Consider the following 21,162-nt stretch of genomic DNA (forward strand, 5'->3'; position numbering starts at 1 on the left):
ATGAGAGAGAGAGAGAGAGAGAGAGAGAGAGAGGAAGAGACACAGGCAGAGAGAGAAGCAGGCCCCATGCAGGGAGCCTGATGTGGGACTCGATCCTGGGTCTCCAGGATCACGCCCTGGGCTGAAGGTAGCGCTATACCGCTGAGCCACCAGGGCTGCCCTACAACAACTTTTAACCAGTGGTTCTCAACCAGGACATTTCTGCCTTCCAGCAAACATTTGGCAATATCCGGAGATTTTGTTTGATTGTTAAAACTAGGTAGGAGGGAGGGCTGTTATAGGCATCTCATGTGTAGAGGTCAGGGAGGCTGCTCATCCTGGTGTGCTGCCAACCCCCCACATTTATCTAGCCCAAAATGCCACTGGTGCTGATATTGAGAAATCTTGCTAACTGACTCTCTTAATATTTATTTCCACATCTTTCAGTAACTTGCTGCTTCTTAATTTTCAGTCTTGAGCATTATCTAACAATTTATCCCTATGAAAGATAAAGATTTAGCTCTTTATCTCTTTTTCCTATCGTCTCAGTGTAGCTCTGTTGTAACTGTGGGGAATTCATTTTTCCAATTTATTATTACTATGAATGACCATAGTTCATTTGAAGCTTCCTTGCTTTGTATGACTGAGGCTTGTGATTAAATGTTTACTTTTCCTTTCTTATATACCTTTTTAATTGTCTTTTATTTTGTTTATTAATTGCTTTATAATTCAACTCCTGCAAATTCTCTATCAGTTGTCTAAATCTCCTTGTAAGTCTTCATTCACATCAGTTATTCTCTCAATTTCATTCTCCTACAAAAAGGGTTCCTGGAGCTTTTGACTTACTCCAATCCAGACTGTGTTGCCCTCTTTGCCTGATATACACTTATTATTGTGGGGTCTTCCTTCACTCTTATCCTGGGATTCCCTTTGTCTTTTTCCTGAGTGGATCTACTGTTTTCCTGTATGCACCTATATCCTCATTCTTTTTTCCTAGTGTTCTGAAACTCCACTGTGATATTTCTTGGTGTAGGTTTATTTCCTCCATTGTGCTGAGCATTAAGTGGAACTTTTTGATTTGGAAACTCATGTCCTTTAGACTGGAAATTTTTCTTGAATTATTTTTGTAAATTAATTTGGCCTCTCTGTTTTATCTGGTCTTTTATTATTTGTTGGTCTTTTACTTATTTGGGTTTTTATTGTCTGTCTTTATTATTTGGATTATTTTCATTATTTGGATGTTGGAACTCTTGGAGTGGTCCTTTTTTCTCTCTCATCTACTGTATCTTTTTCCTTTTGCTTTACTTTCAGTGATATTTCCTCAACTTCATCAACCAGTCTTTTTCTTGAGTTCTTAATTTCTGCAGTTCATATATTTTATATATTTAAATAGAAGCTCTTCTTGTTTTCTAAGTGCTTTTAAAGTAGATGCTTTTTTCCCCTAGAAACAGCATCTTCTATATTTTTGAGAATATCAATGATAATTTACTTTGTTTAAGGGTTTTTTCCTTCTTTGTGTATTCTGTGTTTCCTCCAAATTGTGCCCCACCTTTTGTATTTCTTTATTTTGTTCTTATTTTCATATTAGTAGACTTCCTCAGATGTCTGATAATCCTCCCCACCTTATACTAAGGAAGTAAGGAAAGGAAATAAAAAATGAACAGCTCTGACCATGTGAGAAGGGCTAGTTGACTATGAACTTCACTGAGCCATTCAGTTGGAGAACTTCCCAAGTCTATACCTCTAAGTCTTTCATTTTGGGGTGGTCCAATTCCCTATAGAAAACTCTTTCTAGTCTCTCAACCAGAGGGCTGGCTGTTAACATTCTGGTGGCCTGGCCAAGGAGGGAAGGAGAACTTAAGGTTTCAATATCCAGTAAGAAGTATTTAATTTTCCTGTTTTCAGTATGATATCCTTCCCGCAACCTCCATTCCAAACAACAATTGGGCTTGGTGGTTCCCAGGTAGAAATTTCTTTTATCCTTTAAAAAAGAAATCTTCAATAAACCTAATGCCATAGAGAAGGAGAAGGGAAGGGATCTGAAGATGTGACTGCTTCCAAGTCAGACTTTCAACTCAGTTTTAACTCTTTATTTTGAAATAATTTCAAACCTACAAAAAATGTTTCAAAAATAGTACAAAGAATTTCCATATACTCTTTACGGCCTATGGAAAGCTTTTTAGAAGAACAACTTTCCTGGGTGGTGCCCTCATAGATTCTAATTGGGTCAGTCTATGTTGAGGCACAGGAATATAGCATTCCAGAATGCCCTTCAATAACCGTAATGTGCATCCAGATCAAGGAACCACTTAAAAAAATTAATTTATTTAAATTCAATTAATTAACATATAATGTATTATTGGTTTCAGAGGTAGAGGTCAGTGATTTATCAGTCTTATATAATACCCAGTGCTCATCATATCACGTGACTTCTTCAGTGTTCATCACCCATTCCACCTCCTCCCCTCCAGTGACCCTCAATTTGTTCCCTGTGATTAATGAGTCTCTTATAGTTTGTCTCCCTCTCTCATTTCATCTTGTTTTGTTTTTTCCTTCTTTCTCTTATGATCCTATGCTTTGTTTAAATTCCACATGAATGCAGGGGATCCCTGAGTGGCTCAGCGGTTTAGTGCCTGCCTTTGGCCCAGGGCACGATCCTGGAGTCCCGGGATCAAGTCCCACATCGGGCTCCCAGCATGGAGCCTGCTTCTTCCTCTGCCTGTGTCTCTGCCTCTCTCTCTCTCTCTCTCTCTCATAAATAAATAAGTAAATAAATCTTTAAAAAAAAAAACAAAAATCCTTTAAAAAAATAAATTCAAAAAAAAAATAAAAATAAAATAAAAAAATAAATTCCACATGAATGCAGTCATATGTTAATTGTCTTTATCTGACTTATTTTGCTTAGCATGATACTCTCTAATTCTATTCATGGTATTGCAAATGGCAAGATTTCATTTTTTTGATGGCTGAGTAATATTCCATTGTGTATATATATCACATCTTCTTTATCCATTTATCTGTTGGTGGACATCTGGGCTCTTTCCACAATTTGACTATTGTGGACATTGCTGCTATAAACATTGGGGTGCAGGTGCCTCTTCAGATCACTACATATGTATCTTTTGGGTAAATACCCCATAGTGCAATGCCAGGTGGTAGGGTAGCTCTATTTTCAACTGTTTTCCAAAGTGGCTGCACCAGCTTACATTCCCACCAACAGTGTAAAAGGGTTCCCCTTTCTCTGCATCCTCACCAACATCTCAAGCTGTGTTTCCTGACATGTTCATTTTACCAATCTGGTGTGAGGTGGTACCTCATTGTGGTTTTTTTGACAGAACCACTTTCTTAGAGGCTGTAAAGATTAAGAAATTGTTATTCATTAAATCAAATCATTCAACAAAATTTATGGAACAATTATAGTGTATTAGACACTATGCTGGACACTAGAGATAGAGATGATAAACTAAATGAGCAAACTAAAGTTGCTTATTATTAAATAGCTAAAACAGAGGTAAAGAGAAAGAATTGTGATTCCCTGGGATAAATGTTGTATTCAAGCTACAGAACAAAGGGAACTCTTTCCTTTAGCCAGAGGAATTAAGAGCAGCTTTATGTCTAATGTAAAAGTTTAAGCCAGCACTTGAATCCTAAGCAGAAATTTCCCAAATGAAAAAGTATGTTCTAGTAAGAAAGGGCAGCCTCCATAAAAGCAAGGAGTTATGAAAAGTTATGATCTATTCATGGAAAAGCAAGGAGTTATGAAAAGTTATGATCTATTCATGGAGTGGTAGATCGATGTAGAGTTGTGTATGTGGTAAGCAGTGGAGGGGACGAAAGATTGGAGCGGTAGGTTGAGGGTGGATTTTTTTTTTTTTTAAGCTTTATTTAGGGGCCCCCAGGTGACTCAGTTGGTTAAGAGTTGCCTTTGGCTCAAGTCATGATCCCAGGGTCCTAGGATTGAGCCCCCATGTCAGGCTCCCTGCTGAGTGGAGAGCCTGCTTCTCCTTCTCCCTTCTTTCTGCTTGTGCTCTTTCTCTGGTTCTTTCTCTCAAATAAATAAATAAAATCTTTAAATTAAAAAAAAAACAGTTGTATTTATTTTTAGTGAGAGCATGGGAAGGAGAGGGAGAGAGAGAACCTCAAGTAGACTCCCCACTGAATGTGGAGGCTGATGTGGAGCTCAGTCTCAGGACCCAAGACCACGATCCAAGCCAAAATCAAGAGTCGGACACCCAAGCAACTAAGCCATCCAGGCACCCAAAGGGTGAATTTGATTTTATTTGATTTATTAAAGATATATTTATTTGAGAGAGAGCATGAGCATGGGGGAGAGGAACAGAGGGAGAAGACGACTCCCCACTGAGCAGAGATCCAGACGTGGGGCTTGATCCCAGGACCCTGGGATCATGACCTGAGCTGAAGGCAGATGCTTAACCAACTGTACCACCCAGGCACCCTCCAAGGGTGGATTTTAAAGGCCTAATGCCATAATGAGTTTGGATTTTATCATATAGTCAACAGGAACAGCAGATTAATGGAGGAGTTATCTGTTCAAGCATGATGGTTTATTTTTGGAGGAAGAAAATATAGATGGTAGCAAGGGACGTGACCTTTTAATAAGGAAAATGAAAACAGAGAAATTATAGAGGAGGAGATCACAGCAGTCTGAGAAATCAGGAAAGTCACTATTACTAATACATTCTTATTATAACCCTTGTTATAGGGATGTCAGAGTGGCTCAGTTGGTTAAGCAACTGCCTTCTGCCCAGGTCATGATCCCGGGGTCCTGGGATGCAGCCCCACATTAGGTCCCTGCTCAGTGGAGACTGTTCTCTTTCTGCCCCTCTCCTCCCACTCTTGGGCATGCACACACACACACTCTCTCTCTCTCAAATAAAATCTTTAAAAATAATAATAATACTAATAACCTGGGATGCCTGGGTGGCTCAGTGGTTGAGCATCTGCCTTTGGCTCAGGGCATGATCCCAGAGTCCCAGGTTTGAGTCCCACATCAGGCTCCCTGCATGGAGTCTGCTTCTCTCTCTACCTGTGTCTCTACCTCTACCTTTCTCTCTCTTTCTTTCTCTCTGTGTCTTTCATGGATAAATAAATAAAATCTTTTTAAAAATTTAAGGAATAATAATGCTTGTTATCATCCACAAAGAAATCAGTCTCTAGTAGAAATAGTTGTTGATAATCCTTTTCCTTTGTTTTATTTTTTTCTAGGTTTGAAGTCTTGAGTTTTCTCATGTTGTGTTATAATTCTGCTATTGTGTATATGCCTGCTTCATCTTACCAGTCTCTTTGTCGGATGGGCTCCAGGTGAGAAGAAGAATTCTCATTAGCCTTCATATACATTTATTTGACAAATACTTATTGAGCACATTTTCTATAGTAGGTGCTGTTCTAATTCCTGGTGATATAGCAGTAAACAAAACTTAGGGGCTTATATTCCTGTAGGAATCCTTATCATCTTTTATGTATCATGAGTTTTAAAAATACTTAAGCATTAAAAAATTATTTTCTAGCTGAACATCAAATTAAGCGAAGGTATCGTAAGTTTAGGGTGGTATAGTGATACACCTAATCATTGCCTATATGCCAAGTTTTATAAATCACTTCGAGATATTTGAATAAATAGTTCTATATGTGGAGAAAGACGAAAGGAATGCAAATTTTTTCATTTATGTATTTCACAAATAACTCTGCTTTGGAGAAGATTAGCAATAGTACCAATTATCTATATGTCTCTTTCGTATTTGTGTGTTGTAGTCTTTACTAAATCAGAATTTCTAAAAATTTGGACAGAGCTGAGCTGAAATTTAAATGGCCAGTATAGAAAAAAAAAATTAAGTAATAGGAATCAGATGGGAGTCAGAGTACCTTTTGAGTCACAGATTTCAGTTATAGAAGGAACCCTGAGTTCATTCCATCCAACTGATTTTCACTTGAGGAAACTGAGCCCCTCAAAAAAGGCTAAATGCTGTATTAATTTTTCATTGCCTTATGGCAAATTGCCACATACCATGACTTAGCAGCTAAAATAGCAGGCATTTATTATTTCCACGTTTCTATGGGTGAGGAGTCCAGCCATGCATTGGCTAGGTCCTCTGCTTATGGTGTTAGAAAGCTGTGGTTAAGATGTCTGCCAGAGGTTATCTGAGGCTCAGTTGAGGTATCAGACACTTTTATTGGCAGAACTCAGTTTTTCTAGTTGTAGGACTGAGTGCTTTAGTTTCTTGTTGGCTCTCTACTGAAGGCTACCCTCAGTTCTTTGTCTCTCCAACATTGGCAGCCTACAACATGGTAGCTTGCTTCTTTAAAGCAGAGAAAAGAGTGAGAGACTCCAGCAAGAACTGCAGTACAATCTTGTGATACAACATAATCACATACTCATGTACTTGTAGTCATGGAAATCTCATTATCTTTGCTATATTCTCTTAGTTGGAAGGACCATCCAGGTCCCACCCACACTCAGTAGTAGCAGATATATAGCATGTGAATACCAGGACAGGGGATCATAGGATTCATGGCCTTCCAAGAGACTGTCCACTCACAAATACATTATTGAAGTTCATGCTGCTGTGTTACTGAGAAGAGAGTATGGTCCTTTTTAAAACAAGTCTTTTGCTAACTGGGGAAAGGCCAATCTAAATTAGGTGTAAGTTTGATTTTATATAAAAAAAAAAAGTTTGATTTTATAGTATCTTAAAAGAGCCTGTAATAACATGATAAATGATTAACAAAATTCTTGTCTCTGTAACTTAGATACTGTTATCAAGAAAGTACACTATTGAAGCACATACTGCCTATCTACAAATAAATTATGTATAAATGACTATTGTTGATTCATTAAAACAAAATCTGCCAAGGCTCTAATTTTTGTGGCACTTAAAAGAGATTTTCTTAATAGCAAAAATGATGATAGAATTTAGTGATCCTCACACTTTTGTTCACATAACGCCTTAAAGAATTTTGAAAACATATGTAGCTTTCACATATTTAAGTTGACATTTAAATTTTTCATCTTATTTTAAATAGTTGCAAAAAGAAAATAAATAAATAGTTGCAAATGGTATGATTTCTAGTATGTAGATATTGACATAAAATAATTTAGTATTTTAAATGTATATAACATAAATACCCAACATCATCCATATGAAGAATAGATGAACAGGCTTCTAATAGTCCAACATTATATTATCCCCTTTTTTCTCCTTGAAATTAATCTTCTCTACCATTTTAACCATATAATTTTATCCTAATGCCATTTTATGCTTATAAGTCTTTTTTTTTTCTTTTTAATTTAACCGTTGTTGTAGGTTTTATTTTTTACTTTTGAGTATTTTGTGGGTTTTTTTTTTTTTTTTTTTTTTTGGTTGGTGTTGTTTTTAAGTAGGCTTCACAGCCAACTTGAGGCTTGAACTCACAACCCCAAGATCAAGAATCACATGCTCTACCGACTGAGCCAGCCAAGTCCCCTATGCTCTCAAGTCTTATTGATCTCTTAATTATATATCTCTGCTACAAAAATATATATGTAAATTGAGATTTTAGAGAAATTTCCAGAAATCATAATGCACTAAAACCCTGAAAAATCTCTTCTGGACTCACCTTACAATTATTCTAACAGATTAATTGATTAAAATAATATAGGTACATTACAACTTTTGATAATTAGCATAACTTTTCTGGAAGCCTCTCTTAGTGAGATGAAGACAGAATTGTTTATGGCACTTTAATTTAAAAATGGCCTCATAGGGGGCACCTGGCTGGCTCAATTGATCTTAGAGCTGTGAGTTGGAGCCCTGTGTTGGGTATGGAGATTACTTAAAAATAAAACCTTAAAAAAAAAAAATGGCCTCATAGACATCAGTATTTTGAATGCCCATTTATTTGTTTTGACATTTCTAAATGGTTTTTTTAAAAATTTTTTAAATTTTTATTTATTTATGATAGTCACAGAGAGAGAGAGAGAGAGAGAGAGGCAGAGACACAGGCAGAGGGAGAAGCAGGCTCCATGCACCGGGAGCCCGATGTGGGATTCGTCCCGGGTCTCCAGGATCGCGCCCTGGGCCAAAGGCAGGTGCCAAACCACTGCGCCACCCAGGGATCCCTGTTTTGACATTTCTGTATCTCCCACTAATTCATCCTGATAAAATTTGGGATATGTAAAAATTACACATTTCTTTTCTTAAGAGGGAAAAGGATGACAGACATAGTTAGCTATTTGAGAAAATTTGTTGCTTTTATTGATATAGTTCTCTAGAATATATGCTTTGTGAGGGCACGGATTTTATTTTATCTTTTTGCCTGTTCATAACTGTATGCTTAGGCCCGGGATAGTGACTGACATGTAAGCAGGTACTCAGTAAATGTATGAGGAATGAAAAACTGAATAAATGATTTTGTGAAAGGAAAAATGTTTAATCGATCAGGAAATCACACATGGCAAATACTGTGTTTTCCTAGGGTTTGTGTGAGTGGGTTTCCACGACAACATGAAAAACACTGGAAAGAACTCTGTGGTCGTATAGTATTGGATCCTGAATTCATGGTGCAACTTCTCACAGGGGTTTATTATGCCATGTAAGTACATAGACTATGAAATGGAGTGAATTCATCCTAACATCTGGAAACTTAATATTTCTCTTTTTTTTCCTTATCAGTTGCACAACACTGAATTATTTGTTCCATCATGGACCCATTATCTTCTTTAATATGAATTCCATTTAGTATCCTTTTTATTTATTTTAATTTTTAAAAAGATTTATTTATTTATTCATGAGAGACACAGAGAGAGAGAGAGGGAGAGGCAGAGACACAGGCAAAGGGAGAAGCAGGCTCCTCGCAGGGAGCCCGAGGATCCAGGGATTCCAGGATCACGCCCTGGGCCAAAGGCAGGAGCTAAACCGCTGAGCCACTCACGGATCTCCCCTAGTATCTTTTATTAAATGAATATATACTTGTTTCTTGAAAGCAGTATAATAATGATTAAAGACAGTTTTTTAATTGAAATGCAATTGGCTTATAAGATTGTGTCAATTTTAGGTGTACAACATAATTAGATATATTTTATATTGTGAAATGATTACTACAGTCAGTTTAGTTAACATCCATCACTACAAATAGTTACAATTTTTTTTCTTCTAATGAGCACTTTTTAAAATCTCTTAGCATCTTTCAAATATACAAATACAGTATTGTCAGCTCTAGTCACAATACTATATATTATATCCCCAGACTTACTGATCTTATAACTGGAAGTTTGTACCTTTCCACCACTTTCACTCTTTATACCCACCTCCACCCACCACCTCTAGCAGCCACCAGTCTGTGAATTTGGAGTTTTTTTCCTTTCAGATTTCACATACAAGTGAGCTCTAACAGTAGTTAGTATTTGTCTTTCTGTCCGACTTATTTTACTTAGCATTATGCCCTCAAGGTCTGTCCATGTTGTTGTAGAAGGCATAATTTCTTTTCCTTTTTTGTAGCTGGATAACAGTATCTTGTTTGTGTATGTGTGTGTACACATATTCTTTACCTGTTCATCTGTCAGTGAACACTTAGATTGTTTCCATGTCTTGGTTACTATAGGTAATGCTGCAATGAAAGGAGTGTAGATATCTTTGAGTTAGTGATTTTGTTTCCTTTGGATATATACCAGAAGTGGGATTGCTAAATCATATGGTAGTATTTTTAATTTTTTGAAGGACTTCCATACTGTTTGCCATACTGTCTACCAATTTACATTTTCACCAGTATTGCACAGGATTTCCTCTCTCCACATCCTTGGCAACACTTATTTCTTGATAAAAGCCATTTTTACAGGTATGAGATGATATCTCATTGTGGTTTTGATTTGCATTTTCCTGATGATTAGTGATGCCAGGTATCTTTTCATTTACTTTTTGGCCATCCGTATGTGTTCTTTGGAAAATGTCTGTTCAGGTCCTCTGCCCAATATTTAACCAGATTGTTTTTTTTTTTTAACATTAATTTGTAGAGGTTGTTTATGTAGTTTGGATATTAACCCATTATCGGCTATATCATTGAAAATACCTTCTCCCATTTAGTAAATTGCCTTTCCCTTTCTTTAGTGGTTTCCTTTGCTGTGCAAAAGCTTTTTATTTTGGTACAGTCCCACTAGTTTATTTTTGCTTTTGTTTCCCTTGCCCAAGCAGAAATATCTAAAAAAACATTGTAAGGTTGATGTCAAAGAAATTACTGCCTGTATTTCCTTCTAGAAGTTTTATGGTTTCATGTCTCACATGAAGGTTTTTAATCCATTTTAAGTTGATTTTTGTGTATGATGTAAGGTGGGGGTCCAGTTTCATTCTTTTGCATATAGTTGTCCAGTTTTCCCAACGCCATTTATTGAAGAGACACTCCTTTCCCTGTTGTAAATTCATTAGCCATGTATGTGTGGGTTTATTTCTTGGTTTTCTTCTCTTCAGTCTGATTTATACGTGTTTTATATGGCAGTGCTATATGTTTTGATTACTATAGCTTTGCAGTATAGTTTGAAATTAGTAAGTGTGATGCCTTTGGCTGTGTTCTTTTTTCTCAAGATTGTTTTTGCTATTCAGGATATTATGTGGTTCTATACGAATTTTAGGATTATTTCTTTTGTTTTTTGATTATTTCTATTCCTGTGAAAAATACCACTGGAATTTTGATGGGGATTACATTGAATCTATAGATTGCTTTGGGTAGTATGGACATTTTAACAATATTAATTCTTCCAGGCCATGAGTACAGAATATCTTCCCATTTATTTATGTATTTTTCTGTTTCTTTCATCAGTGTCTTTATGAAAACTTCAGGTGTACAGTATATATCTTTTATCCTCTTGGTTAAATTTATTCCTAGGTATTATTTTAATGCAATTGTGAATGGAATTTTTTCTAATTTCTTGATAGTTCATTATTAGCATATAGAAATGCAGACAGATTTTTGTATACTGATTTTTGTATCCTGTAACTTTACTATATTTATCAGTTCTAACAGTTGTGTTCTAACAGTGACATTGCTAGGGTTTTCTATAAATATCATGTTATCTGCGAATAGAGACAGTTTTAGTCTTTCTGTTCTGATTTTGGATGCCACTTCTTTCTTTCTTTTCTTTTTTTTATTTTGCCTAATTTCTGTGGCTAGAATTTCTAGTACTATGTTGAACTTTTTTAAAGTGAGAGTAGGCATCCTTATCTTTCTCCTGATCTTAGAAAGCTTTCAGCTTTTCACCTTTGAGTATGATGTTAGTTGTAGGCTTATCACATGTGGCCTTTATTATGTAAAGGTGTGTCTCCTTTACATCCACTTTGTTGAGTTTTTATCATGAATAGATGTTGAATTTTGTCAGATGCTTTTTTGTTGTCTCTATTGAAATGATTATATGATTTTTATCCTTCATTTTGTTAATATGGTATATCATATTGATTGGATTGCAGATTTTGAACCATGCTTGCATCCCACTTGATCATGGTGTATAATCCTTTTAATGTATTGTTGAATTTGGTTTGCTGATATTTTGTTGAGGATTTTTGCATCTATATTCATCAAGGATATTGGCCTGTAATTTTCTTACAGTGTTCTTGTCTGGTTTTGGTATCAGGATAATGCTGGCCTTGTAAAATGAATATGGGAGTATTCTCTCCTCTTCTGCTGTTTGGAAGAGTTTGAGACTGGTATTAAGTCTTTTATAAGTGTTTTGGTAGAATTCACCTGTGAAGTCTTCTGGACTTCTGTTTGTTGCCAGTTTTTTGACTAGTGCTTCAGTTTCCTTACCAGTGGGGCACCTGGGTGGCTCTGTGATTGAGCATCTGCCTTTGGCTCAGGTCGTGATCCCAGGATCCTGGAATCCAGTTCTGCATCAGGCTCCAGCAGGACTCCTGCTTCTCCTGCTGCCTATGTCTCTGCCTCTCTCTGTGTGTCTCTCATGAATAAATAAATAAAATCTTAAATTTTTTTTTCTTATCAATAATTGGTCTATTCAGATTTTCTGTTTCTTCATGATTTAGTCCTGGTAGGTTGTATGTTTCTAGAAATTTATTCTTCTACTTTGTCCACAATCTGCTGGTGTATAAATTGTTCATAATCCTTTTACTACTTTATAAATAGCCAAGATATAACTAATCAATAAATTGAAATCTGGAAAGCAGTCAGGTTTTCTTTTTGGAAAACTGTTTCTCTACATAGTTTTTAAGTATGCTCCACACCCGGTGTGGAGCCCAGCATGGGGCTTGAACTCATGAACCTGAGATCAAGACCTGATTTGAGATCAAGAATCAGATGCTTAACCGACTGAGCTACCCAGAGGCCCCTCTTCAATTTGTTCTTGTAAGCAAAAGTGGGATAGTTTAGAAATAAAATGATGCACAAATTAATGTGAAAATCTTGTTTTGGAGCCAAAGTAGCAGGACTTGGGACAATAAAAATGTTGTTAAGAGATTAGAGATATTTGCTAAAGTTGGTTAACAGTCTGCTTGTCCACAGGTATAATGGGCAGTGGGACCTTGGCCAAGAAGTCCTTGATGATATCATTTATAGAGCTCAGCTAGAACTCTTTTCTCAACCACTATTGGTAAGTTTTTATATTTGTTTTTTATTAAATATACCTGTGCTGAAAGGGGCACTATTGAGTGAATATATTCAATATATAATATATGAGGCAATCTAAATCATCGCAGGAGAAAGGTTTATTCCATAACAATAGGTTAACTGTTGGACAGAAAACAAAATTGATTTAAATCCTCTACTACCACATATCAGAATAAAGTTCAGATAAATTAAAAAATTAAATGTTTTGAAATCCTTTAAGAAAAGAAAGGAAAAGGTTAGGAGCACTTACTCAAATTTCTAGAGATGGAAGGATTTTCTAAGCTTAAGTGTTGGGACAAATCACTAAAATAGGATTGAGTTCTTTTCTTTGACCACATGAACATCTAAATTCTAAACCACCAGTTTTTTTAAAAAACAAAATTAATGTGTACTGCACAGACTGAAAAAGATTCTCAACAGACATGACAAGAAAGCCAGTTAGGATTTTGTTCTATATAAATAAAAAGATTTAATACTCTTGCACAAACTCAACATATTTCTAAAAATTAAATATATTTCTAAAAAATCTTTCCATTACCAGTAGCAGTATAACACAACCCTGTACATCCTTTTGCAGAAGTAGTTCAGTAACATGTATACATTTTCTTTAACCCACCATCCCATGTCTAACAGCACATCCCAGAAAACTACTTTGAAAGTTTTTAATGTATTAAAAGCACGACATTAGTGTCATTTCTAATTACAGAGGAATCAATACAAGGTGTTTCACAGCATAGAATAATTAACTTTATGTTTGCTTGATGAAATTATAGATTCAAAAAAAATTTTTTGAAGATTTTATTTATTATTCATGAGAGACCCAGAAAGAGGCAGAGACATAGGCAGAGGGAGAAGCAGGCTCTTCACAGGGAGCCTGATGTGGAACTTGATCCCAGGACCCTGGAATCATGCCCTGAGCCAAGGCAGATGCTCAACCACTGAGCCACTCAGATGTCTCATATTCAAAAATTTATACTAAAAAATACTAGTTTGTGTTAAGTGGTCAAGCAATGTACAATTATTTTTTATCTGGACAAGACAGAGGCAACATACAAATGCTAATGGTTACTCAAGTGTTTCAAATATGAATGGTTTTTCTTTGCAGTTTTTTGTGTTTTCTAAGCTTTTTATAGTATAATGGTATTTTAAGAATATTATTTATGCTTTTTTACTTGTAACACTTTAAGAGTACAATTTTTTTATCTAGATTATTGGCAGATACATATCATAGTGTAGATTTTAATTTTTTTTTTTTTTTTTAATTTATGATAGTCACAGAGAGAGAGAGAGGCAGAGACACAAGCAGAGGGAGAAACAGGCTCCATGCACCGGGAGCCCGACGTGGGATTCGATCCCGGGTCTCCAGGATCGCGCCCTGGGCCAAAGGCAGGCGCCAAACCGCTGTGCCAGGCAGGGATCCCTCATAGTGTAGATTTTAATTGTAATTACATTAGTTTACATTTTTTTTAAAGATTTATTCATTTATTCTATAGAGAGAGCACAAGTGGGAGGGGCAGAGGGAAAGGGAGAGTGATTCTCAGGCAGACTCTGTGCTGTTACAGAGTGCAGTGGAGGGCTCAATCTCACAACCCCAAGATTGAGACCTGAGCCAAAACCAAGAGTTGGACACTCAAATGACTGCACCACCCAGGCATCCCAAGAATACAAGTTTTAAAGCCATTTTCTTTGTATTCTTTATATTTTAAGCTAACTGTAAATTTATCAAAGTAGCATTTACTTTAAATGCATTTAAACTGTAAATTTATCAAAGTTAATTCTTTGCTATTTGAATTTCCATTTTTTTTCTCATGTCAGCAAACCTAATTTTACTCTCAGGGTTACATTAAAGCAAATGGATAACAAGATAAAATAATTGTACAGTATTATTATTATGATATATTTGTGAGATTCTAAATTCATACTTTTCTCCTTGTAACAGTCTTACAAATTAAGTAGAGATGGCATTTCCAGGGTAAAATAAAGAGATTAGTAATTTCTAGCCTAGAGCAATCCTTTGTTGTGGAGGGTCCTTGAGGGATCCAACCAAGACCCCAAGGGCCATCTTTTCTCTGTTAAAATCTAGAGCCAGGGAGCACCTGGTTGGCTCCATCAGTTGTGTGCCTTCGGCTCAGGTCATAATCTCAGGGTTGTGGGATCAAGCCTCATGTCAGGCTCCCTGCTCAGTAGAGAGTCTGCTTCTCTGTCTCCTTGTGCCTCTGTGTGCTCACTTGCTTTCTCTCTCTCAAATAAATCTTAAAAAAAAAAAAAAAAAAAATCTAGAGCCAGGTGGTAAACAGAGTAAATAGTTGGCAGGTAGAGAAACAAGCATCATCTCTATTCCTGATAAAATCTAAATTGAAAAACTTAACCTCCCCACCCCTGTAGTTGTTGGAGCAGCCTCCTGGAGAAGTTTGAGTTGGCAGAGCTGGCACACTTGTCCAGGTTGCTGCATTCTATTTATCCTTTCCAAGTGGAGAGGAAGGGAGAAAGATAGTTCTCCAGCTCAAGGTCTTTGCTAGATTAGTACTACTCAATTAAGAAATGTGCATCAGTTAATGATAATTACTCTCCAGCCAAGTAATTTCCTCTCTTTGTGGAGGGAGCAGAAAGTGGTGTATAAAATGCCAGATATGTTTAGGGAAAATTTCTCATTGTGGAAACGAAGGAGTTGGGGAATCCTATGGTGTCTCAGCGGTCTAGTGCCTGACTTCGGCCCAAGGTGTGATCCTGGAGTCCCGGGATCGAGTCCCACATAGGGTTCCCTGCGTGCATCTTGCTTCTCCCCCAGCCTGTGTCTCCACCTCTCTCTTGCTCTGTGTCTCTCATGAATAAATAAAATCTTAAAAAAAAAAGGGGTGGGGGGGACAAAGGAGTGGAGAGAAGGCTAATTATTTTTTTTAACCTGAGATTAAATTTTGCATGTTATTTTCATCTGAGGAATCAAACTTCTAAATTTTCTTTATCAGGGTTTCTGTCTTTGAAATGGCTTTCCTCTTTGAACAACTTTAAGGGATCTGTGGGGTGTGTGACTCATATTTTAAAAGTAAATTCTCGTTTTAAAAGTCTACCTAAAGAAATAAGAACAGGGGCCCCTGGGTGGCTCAGTTGGTTAAGCATCCAACTCTTGATTTTGGCTCAGGTCATGATCTCAGGGTTGTGAGATTGAGCCCTGTGTTGGGCTCACAGCTAAGCATGGAACCCACTTAAGATTCTTTCTCCCTCTCCCTGTGTACCCCCCATAGTAAAAACAAAACAAAAATACCCAGAACAATGGAGGTACTAACTTTTCTGATACATTGTACTTTTATATTTTATAGTACCAGGATATATATTTTCAAAAAATTATGAAACGTGAAATGTAAAATAAGTGTAAATTATATATTCAATGTAAATACGTATAGACTTTATATTATCATTTTAGGTTGCCAACGCCATGAAAAACTCATTACCATTTGATGCTCCTGATTCTTCACAAGAAGGCCAGAAAGTACTTAAAGTGGAAGTCACTCCAACAGTGCCGAGGATTTCTCGGACCGCGATTACAACAGCTTCAATCCGTCGTCATAGGTGGAGGAGAGAAGGTGAATGCAAAATTCCTATAGTGCATTCATGGATTCTAGCAAATTTATCCCTGTTTTTATAGTCTAGGTTAGCACATGATATTTATCTAAATCAAAATAAATTCAGGCATTTAAACACATATCTAGTGCTATATTTAAAAATGAAACAATTTTACTTTTATATAGAGTACTAGAATATTTTTTATGAAGTAGAAAGATGTTATTTAGACTGTTCTATGAATGTTAAAACAGAAAATAAGATCAAGTTAATTTTTGTCCTTTTTTTGGTACTAATAATAACAATAGGAAAGAAGTTTTTTTAAGCCTTAATCATAATAGGAAAAAAGGTGCATGAATGAGCACTGTGGGAGAAAATTCTATAACTGACCAAACCAATGATGAAATATAAGCTATCCATAAAAGAGTTAACTATTGTATTTTCAATTTTTGTCTTTGCTTTTCCTTTTCTTGGAGGTGCTGAATCCAGCAGTATTTCGTAGGCATATGGTACTTGAATAGTCAAGCTGTCTTGCCTAAGATATATTAATTGCCACTTTAATGATCCCTATTTTCCTGTGCTATTCATTTGCAAACCTCACATTGTTCATCTGCCGCCTTATGTGTGTGCATGCTGTGCACACACATGTAACTATATAAATAGTGTTTGTGTTTTTATCATATCCATATATACATTCTCTTATCTGCCTGGGTCAAAATGCTCAGAAAAGAATAGAGCAGCACAAAAGCACTAAAATTTTATATGTTGAATCCCAGATGGCTTTGACTTCTCAAACGAGGCTGACTCGAGTATTCCTGGCTCCCCGATCCAACACGGCTCCACTGACCTAGGGATCAAACGTGTTCAAGAGGGGGAGGTGCTGGTGCGCAGGACCCCTGAGCACGGCTCACCGGAGCCCAACTCAGCAGCAGCCACAACAGAGGGTAGGACAGAGATGAGGAGGCAGAAGTCAGTGAGGCAGTTGCTGGAGAAGGATCCTGGCTCTCTATCCCCAAGCAGAACATCATTCCATTCTAGTGTGTGTTTCCACTACCCCAGGGTGTATTAGCTCCTCCTTGCAAAGCACACCTCCCCATATGCCTAGCCGCCAGGTCAGGTACAATCTTTAGTTACCATTTGTGCTGGCCTGGAGTCTGCATTCTGTGTAATCCAAGAACAGCTTGGCATGGCTACTAACAAGGCAGAGTCCTGTTTCCAAAAGGTCTGCAAATGCTTGGGATTTTTTTCATTACTGAGCATGTTTACTCTAACTTTAGGAAAGGGAAAATGCATCCAATGGACATGAGCCTTTTAGTCATTATAAAATGATTTCCTTTATATAATTTACTCTTTAAAAATGTGTGAAGAGAGTTTTAAAACATTAATATCATTTGAGAAATTGGACTAAAGTGGAGCTGGCCGATTTATCTCTAATTCCAGGTTGGTCAGTTAACAAGAATTTCTTAACTCTTTGGCAGAGTAAACCAGTATTTATTGCTTTTTGTAATCTGTGGGTCAAGTTACCTGGTCTAAGTAGTGAACTACTGGCCTCTTTCCTCTCTAAATGTGCTCTATTGGTCCACACCACATTTTATCATTTATTGTAAATAATGATTGTCCTATGTAGCTCTCAGATAATTGAAATGTATTATTTAGAGTTCAGGTATCCTAGTAGATCCTTGTTTCTACAATGTAGGTATTTCAAAATGAGAATTTTTCTTACCCCCAAATCATCAGCACCACCACCACTATCACCGCCACCACCATCTGTAAAAGAACACTTCTCTCCAATAGGAAACTATTTATTTGCTGTTTTACATGTGATGCCCATAGGAGTTGACCTTGTGAAAGAGGGAACTGTAGCCTAATGGTTTTTCATTATTTAATGTTATTGCTACCATGGAACCGTTATATTAATTAATAAAATATAGCAAATAGTTTTAAAATAGATTATATATTTTTTACTTAAGACCAAACATATATGAAGCACTTACCTTCCATATTAAGGAAGTCTCTTGCTCTTTGGTGCATTAGAAATTTGAGCATGCTCAGTAAGAATCTAAATCTACCTTCTGTTCCCTTGCCCATTTGCCCACATTGACCTTAACTTCATTTAACAGTGTTGCATGTGCATGATCTAGGGACCCAAAGGAGTAGGTGCTGTTTTACAGAGATCCTTTGAAAGATGCAGCTTTCCCTTTTCATTTCCTATCTCTTTATGTTATCCTGAGTAGTCCAAGGGCATAAAAATAAGTGTATGAATAGATGTTGAACCCAGAGTTGGCCTAAATTGAACAACAGGCTGTCTCTCAACATTCCTAATCACTAAATGAGCCGCTTGATATATCTACTACCATGGTTAGAATGTTTGATTATTTGTGCTAAATGTAGTACTGTGTTATGATAATTAACATTCGAAATCCTAGAGACTATGGGATTAAGTTGAAATATTTCTTCCAGTTTATCAAAAGTCATACTTTGAAAAAGGAACCAAGATAGTAGTTCTTTTAAAATATCCTATTAAGGGGTGCCTGGCTGGTTCAGTTGGTAGAGTGTGCAACTCTTGATATTGGAGTTGTGAGTTCAAGCCCCACAATGGGTGTAGAGATCACTTAAAAATAAAATCTTTAAAAAAAACAACAACAAAATATCCTATTAAATATTAAAATATTGTATTTTAAAATATCTCCTATCACTAGTAAAAATTTCCATTTGTAAAGGTTAGGTATCACCACAAGGAAAGAGAAATAAATTCCTTCAGTGTTTGAAATTTCTCAAAAATTACTTTGCTTTTTAATCTAGATTAATTGTATCATTAAATCAATGTTAGTAGGAGGTAAATTTATAAGGAAAGGGAGACATGAATAGAAAAGTTCAGTAAAGGGGTGCCCAGGTGGCACAGTTGGTTGAGTGACTGACTCTTGATTTCAGCTCAGGCCATGATCTCAGGGTCCTGGGATTGAGCCCCACATTGGACTCCCTGTTTAGTGGGGAGTCTGCTTATCTCCCTCTCCTTCTGCCCCACTTGCTCTCTCTCAAATAAATAAATCTAAAAAAAAGAAGTTTATTAAAGATCCTTTTTTGTTATCATCCCTGTAGATCATGAATAATATTGTTATTGCCCATGGAGAAAATTACAGAAAGGAAAAAAGTTGTGAGACGTAACTGCCTTTTTATTCCTTGAGGTTTTTTAAATAGAAGGAAAGAAATTACTAAAACCTGTGAAGAGTTTTGGTAATTCTGAAGTCTGCTGGAGCTTTTGTATTAATATCAATATTTGGCCTTTTAAAAGAATTTTCTAGTATATGGTTTTAAGTCATTTTACAATTAAAATTATATTTGTTATATGTTGAAATTGAAGGGCGAATATAAGCCAATCACCTACCCTTATCCTTATTGTCAAGTAACATTTTATTTGTGACTTTTAAAGTTGGGTTTAAAATTATTACTAAACTGAGGACAATGCCTGTGATTAAAGCGTAGTGAGTGTTCTATTGTGTTCAAACAGTATTTCTTAGTATATTAAATATCAGTAGCTTCTCTTGCATGATGGCTTTTATGTTATCATCTCTTTTATGGTCATATTGCTTGGGCATCAGACCTGCATGAGGCAAGATTTAGGCGCTAGCACTAAGTCTCTCAGTCTCCTTTCCTCGGTATATATAGATATATATCTGATGATACATTTCTATTCACTCTAGTTTTCTATTACTGATACTAATTGTGAACCAGTAAATATCTTTTCTTGGGCATTCTGGAGTTCTTATAGTAACCCTAAGAAAATTGCTAAGATGATACCATGTGAATATAATATAAAGTTTCATTTTGAGTTATAGTACATACTACTCTTGAAGAAGGGGTTGAGAGAAGTGGTGTCAGCTGCATTTTCATATGGCTTTGCATGATGGTTGAAGATTATTAAACTGCTGGATATAATAACAACATGCCTTTTGCTTTAAAGATAGCCTGTTTCGTTCTTCTTTTGAATGAAGGAAATAACTAATTCATATAAGAAAATATATCTAAGAAAATATTTTTATTTTTCCAGGTACTATGTTAAATAAAGATTGTGTTTAAATATTTTATGTATATTTTATTTAAATAACCTGTGTCTCAAAGTAATATTTGCTTAGAATTCTTTCCTAATGTTTTACCATAACTGTAATATTGATATCTGTATGTAGATTCAGATTAAACTTTCTTGCAGTCTGGCAAACATATGTAATGATGTAACAAATGGCTATGTTTTGAAAGAAGCAAATATATTACTTTCTAAGAGAGTGTTGATCCTACTTTCAGTAAGAGAATTGGGCTTTCTGGAAAACCCAAATTGAATATATACGCTTCTCCCCTTTTAACAAAATCCCAAGATAAGGATTATTTTGTTAACTGCAGTTCCTGCATGAAATTTAATGGGACACCATAGTATTTTGTGATTATGACAATAATACATCTCAAGACTAAAAATCTAAATTGTTGCAGCTACATAATATAGAAAGTAAAAATCTTTCTTAACTATTCCTGCTAGTTACTCTGATAATCAAATATTTTCTTCACATTAATTGGTCAAGAAAATATGAAAGCTAATGAATAGATATGCCCATAAGACAAAATACAAGTATGAAGTTACTGGAAACAATGTACAGTTTTTTGAGTTAGAAAATCTAGTAATTCTATGTTAAAAGTTTTAAAGCCATGTAGAAGCACTTAGCTGTTGAGTAAATATAAATTTTTACTGCCCTTAAAAAGGGTTTGGCTTGTAGGGAAAATGAGTTTGGCATTATTCTGGGTGACTGAAATTAGAGGGGTCTCTTTTGTACACTGTTTTATGGTGGGCTAAGAGAGATAAGAGGAAAAATTTTTGATTTTTTTTTTAAAGCAGATATAGTCACCTCAAATAGACAAGGGTATATTATAAAGATTTGTAACAATGTATTTCACCTAAAGTTGTTTTATATGTGTAAATATTGAGATGCTACGTTCGTTTGTGGATAGTGTTACAGAAACTGGACTAATTAAAGCTGA

General features: G+C 35.9%; 1 protein-coding gene across 11 annotated transcripts in view; it reads left to right on the top strand.

Annotated features, from left to right (window-relative positions):
- The window catches only part of HYCC2 (hyccin PI4KA lipid kinase complex subunit 2), a 77,950-nt gene that overhangs the window by 48,750 nt on the left and 8,038 nt on the right, over positions 1–21,162 (top strand). For 10 of the 11 annotated variants that reach the window (XM_077884842.1, XM_077884845.1, XM_077884840.1 and 7 more), the window contains 5 exons: positions 5,206–5,301; positions 8,452–8,568; positions 12,475–12,562; positions 16,001–16,160; positions 16,914–17,081. In XM_077884842.1, the coding sequence (XP_077740968.1) occupies positions 5,206–5,301; positions 8,452–8,568; positions 12,475–12,562; positions 16,001–16,160; positions 16,914–17,081 (629 nt within the window). The remainder of the gene's footprint in view (positions 1–5,205; positions 5,302–8,451; positions 8,569–12,474; positions 12,563–16,000; positions 16,161–16,913; positions 17,082–21,162) is intronic. The other variant, XM_077884846.1, reaches the window with a different exon arrangement.

Source organism: Canis aureus, chromosome 36, assembly GCF_053574225.1.
Source record: "Canis aureus isolate CA01 chromosome 36, VMU_Caureus_v.1.0, whole genome shotgun sequence".
In the NCBI taxonomy this organism is placed as follows: domain Eukaryota; kingdom Metazoa; phylum Chordata; class Mammalia; order Carnivora; family Canidae; genus Canis; species Canis aureus.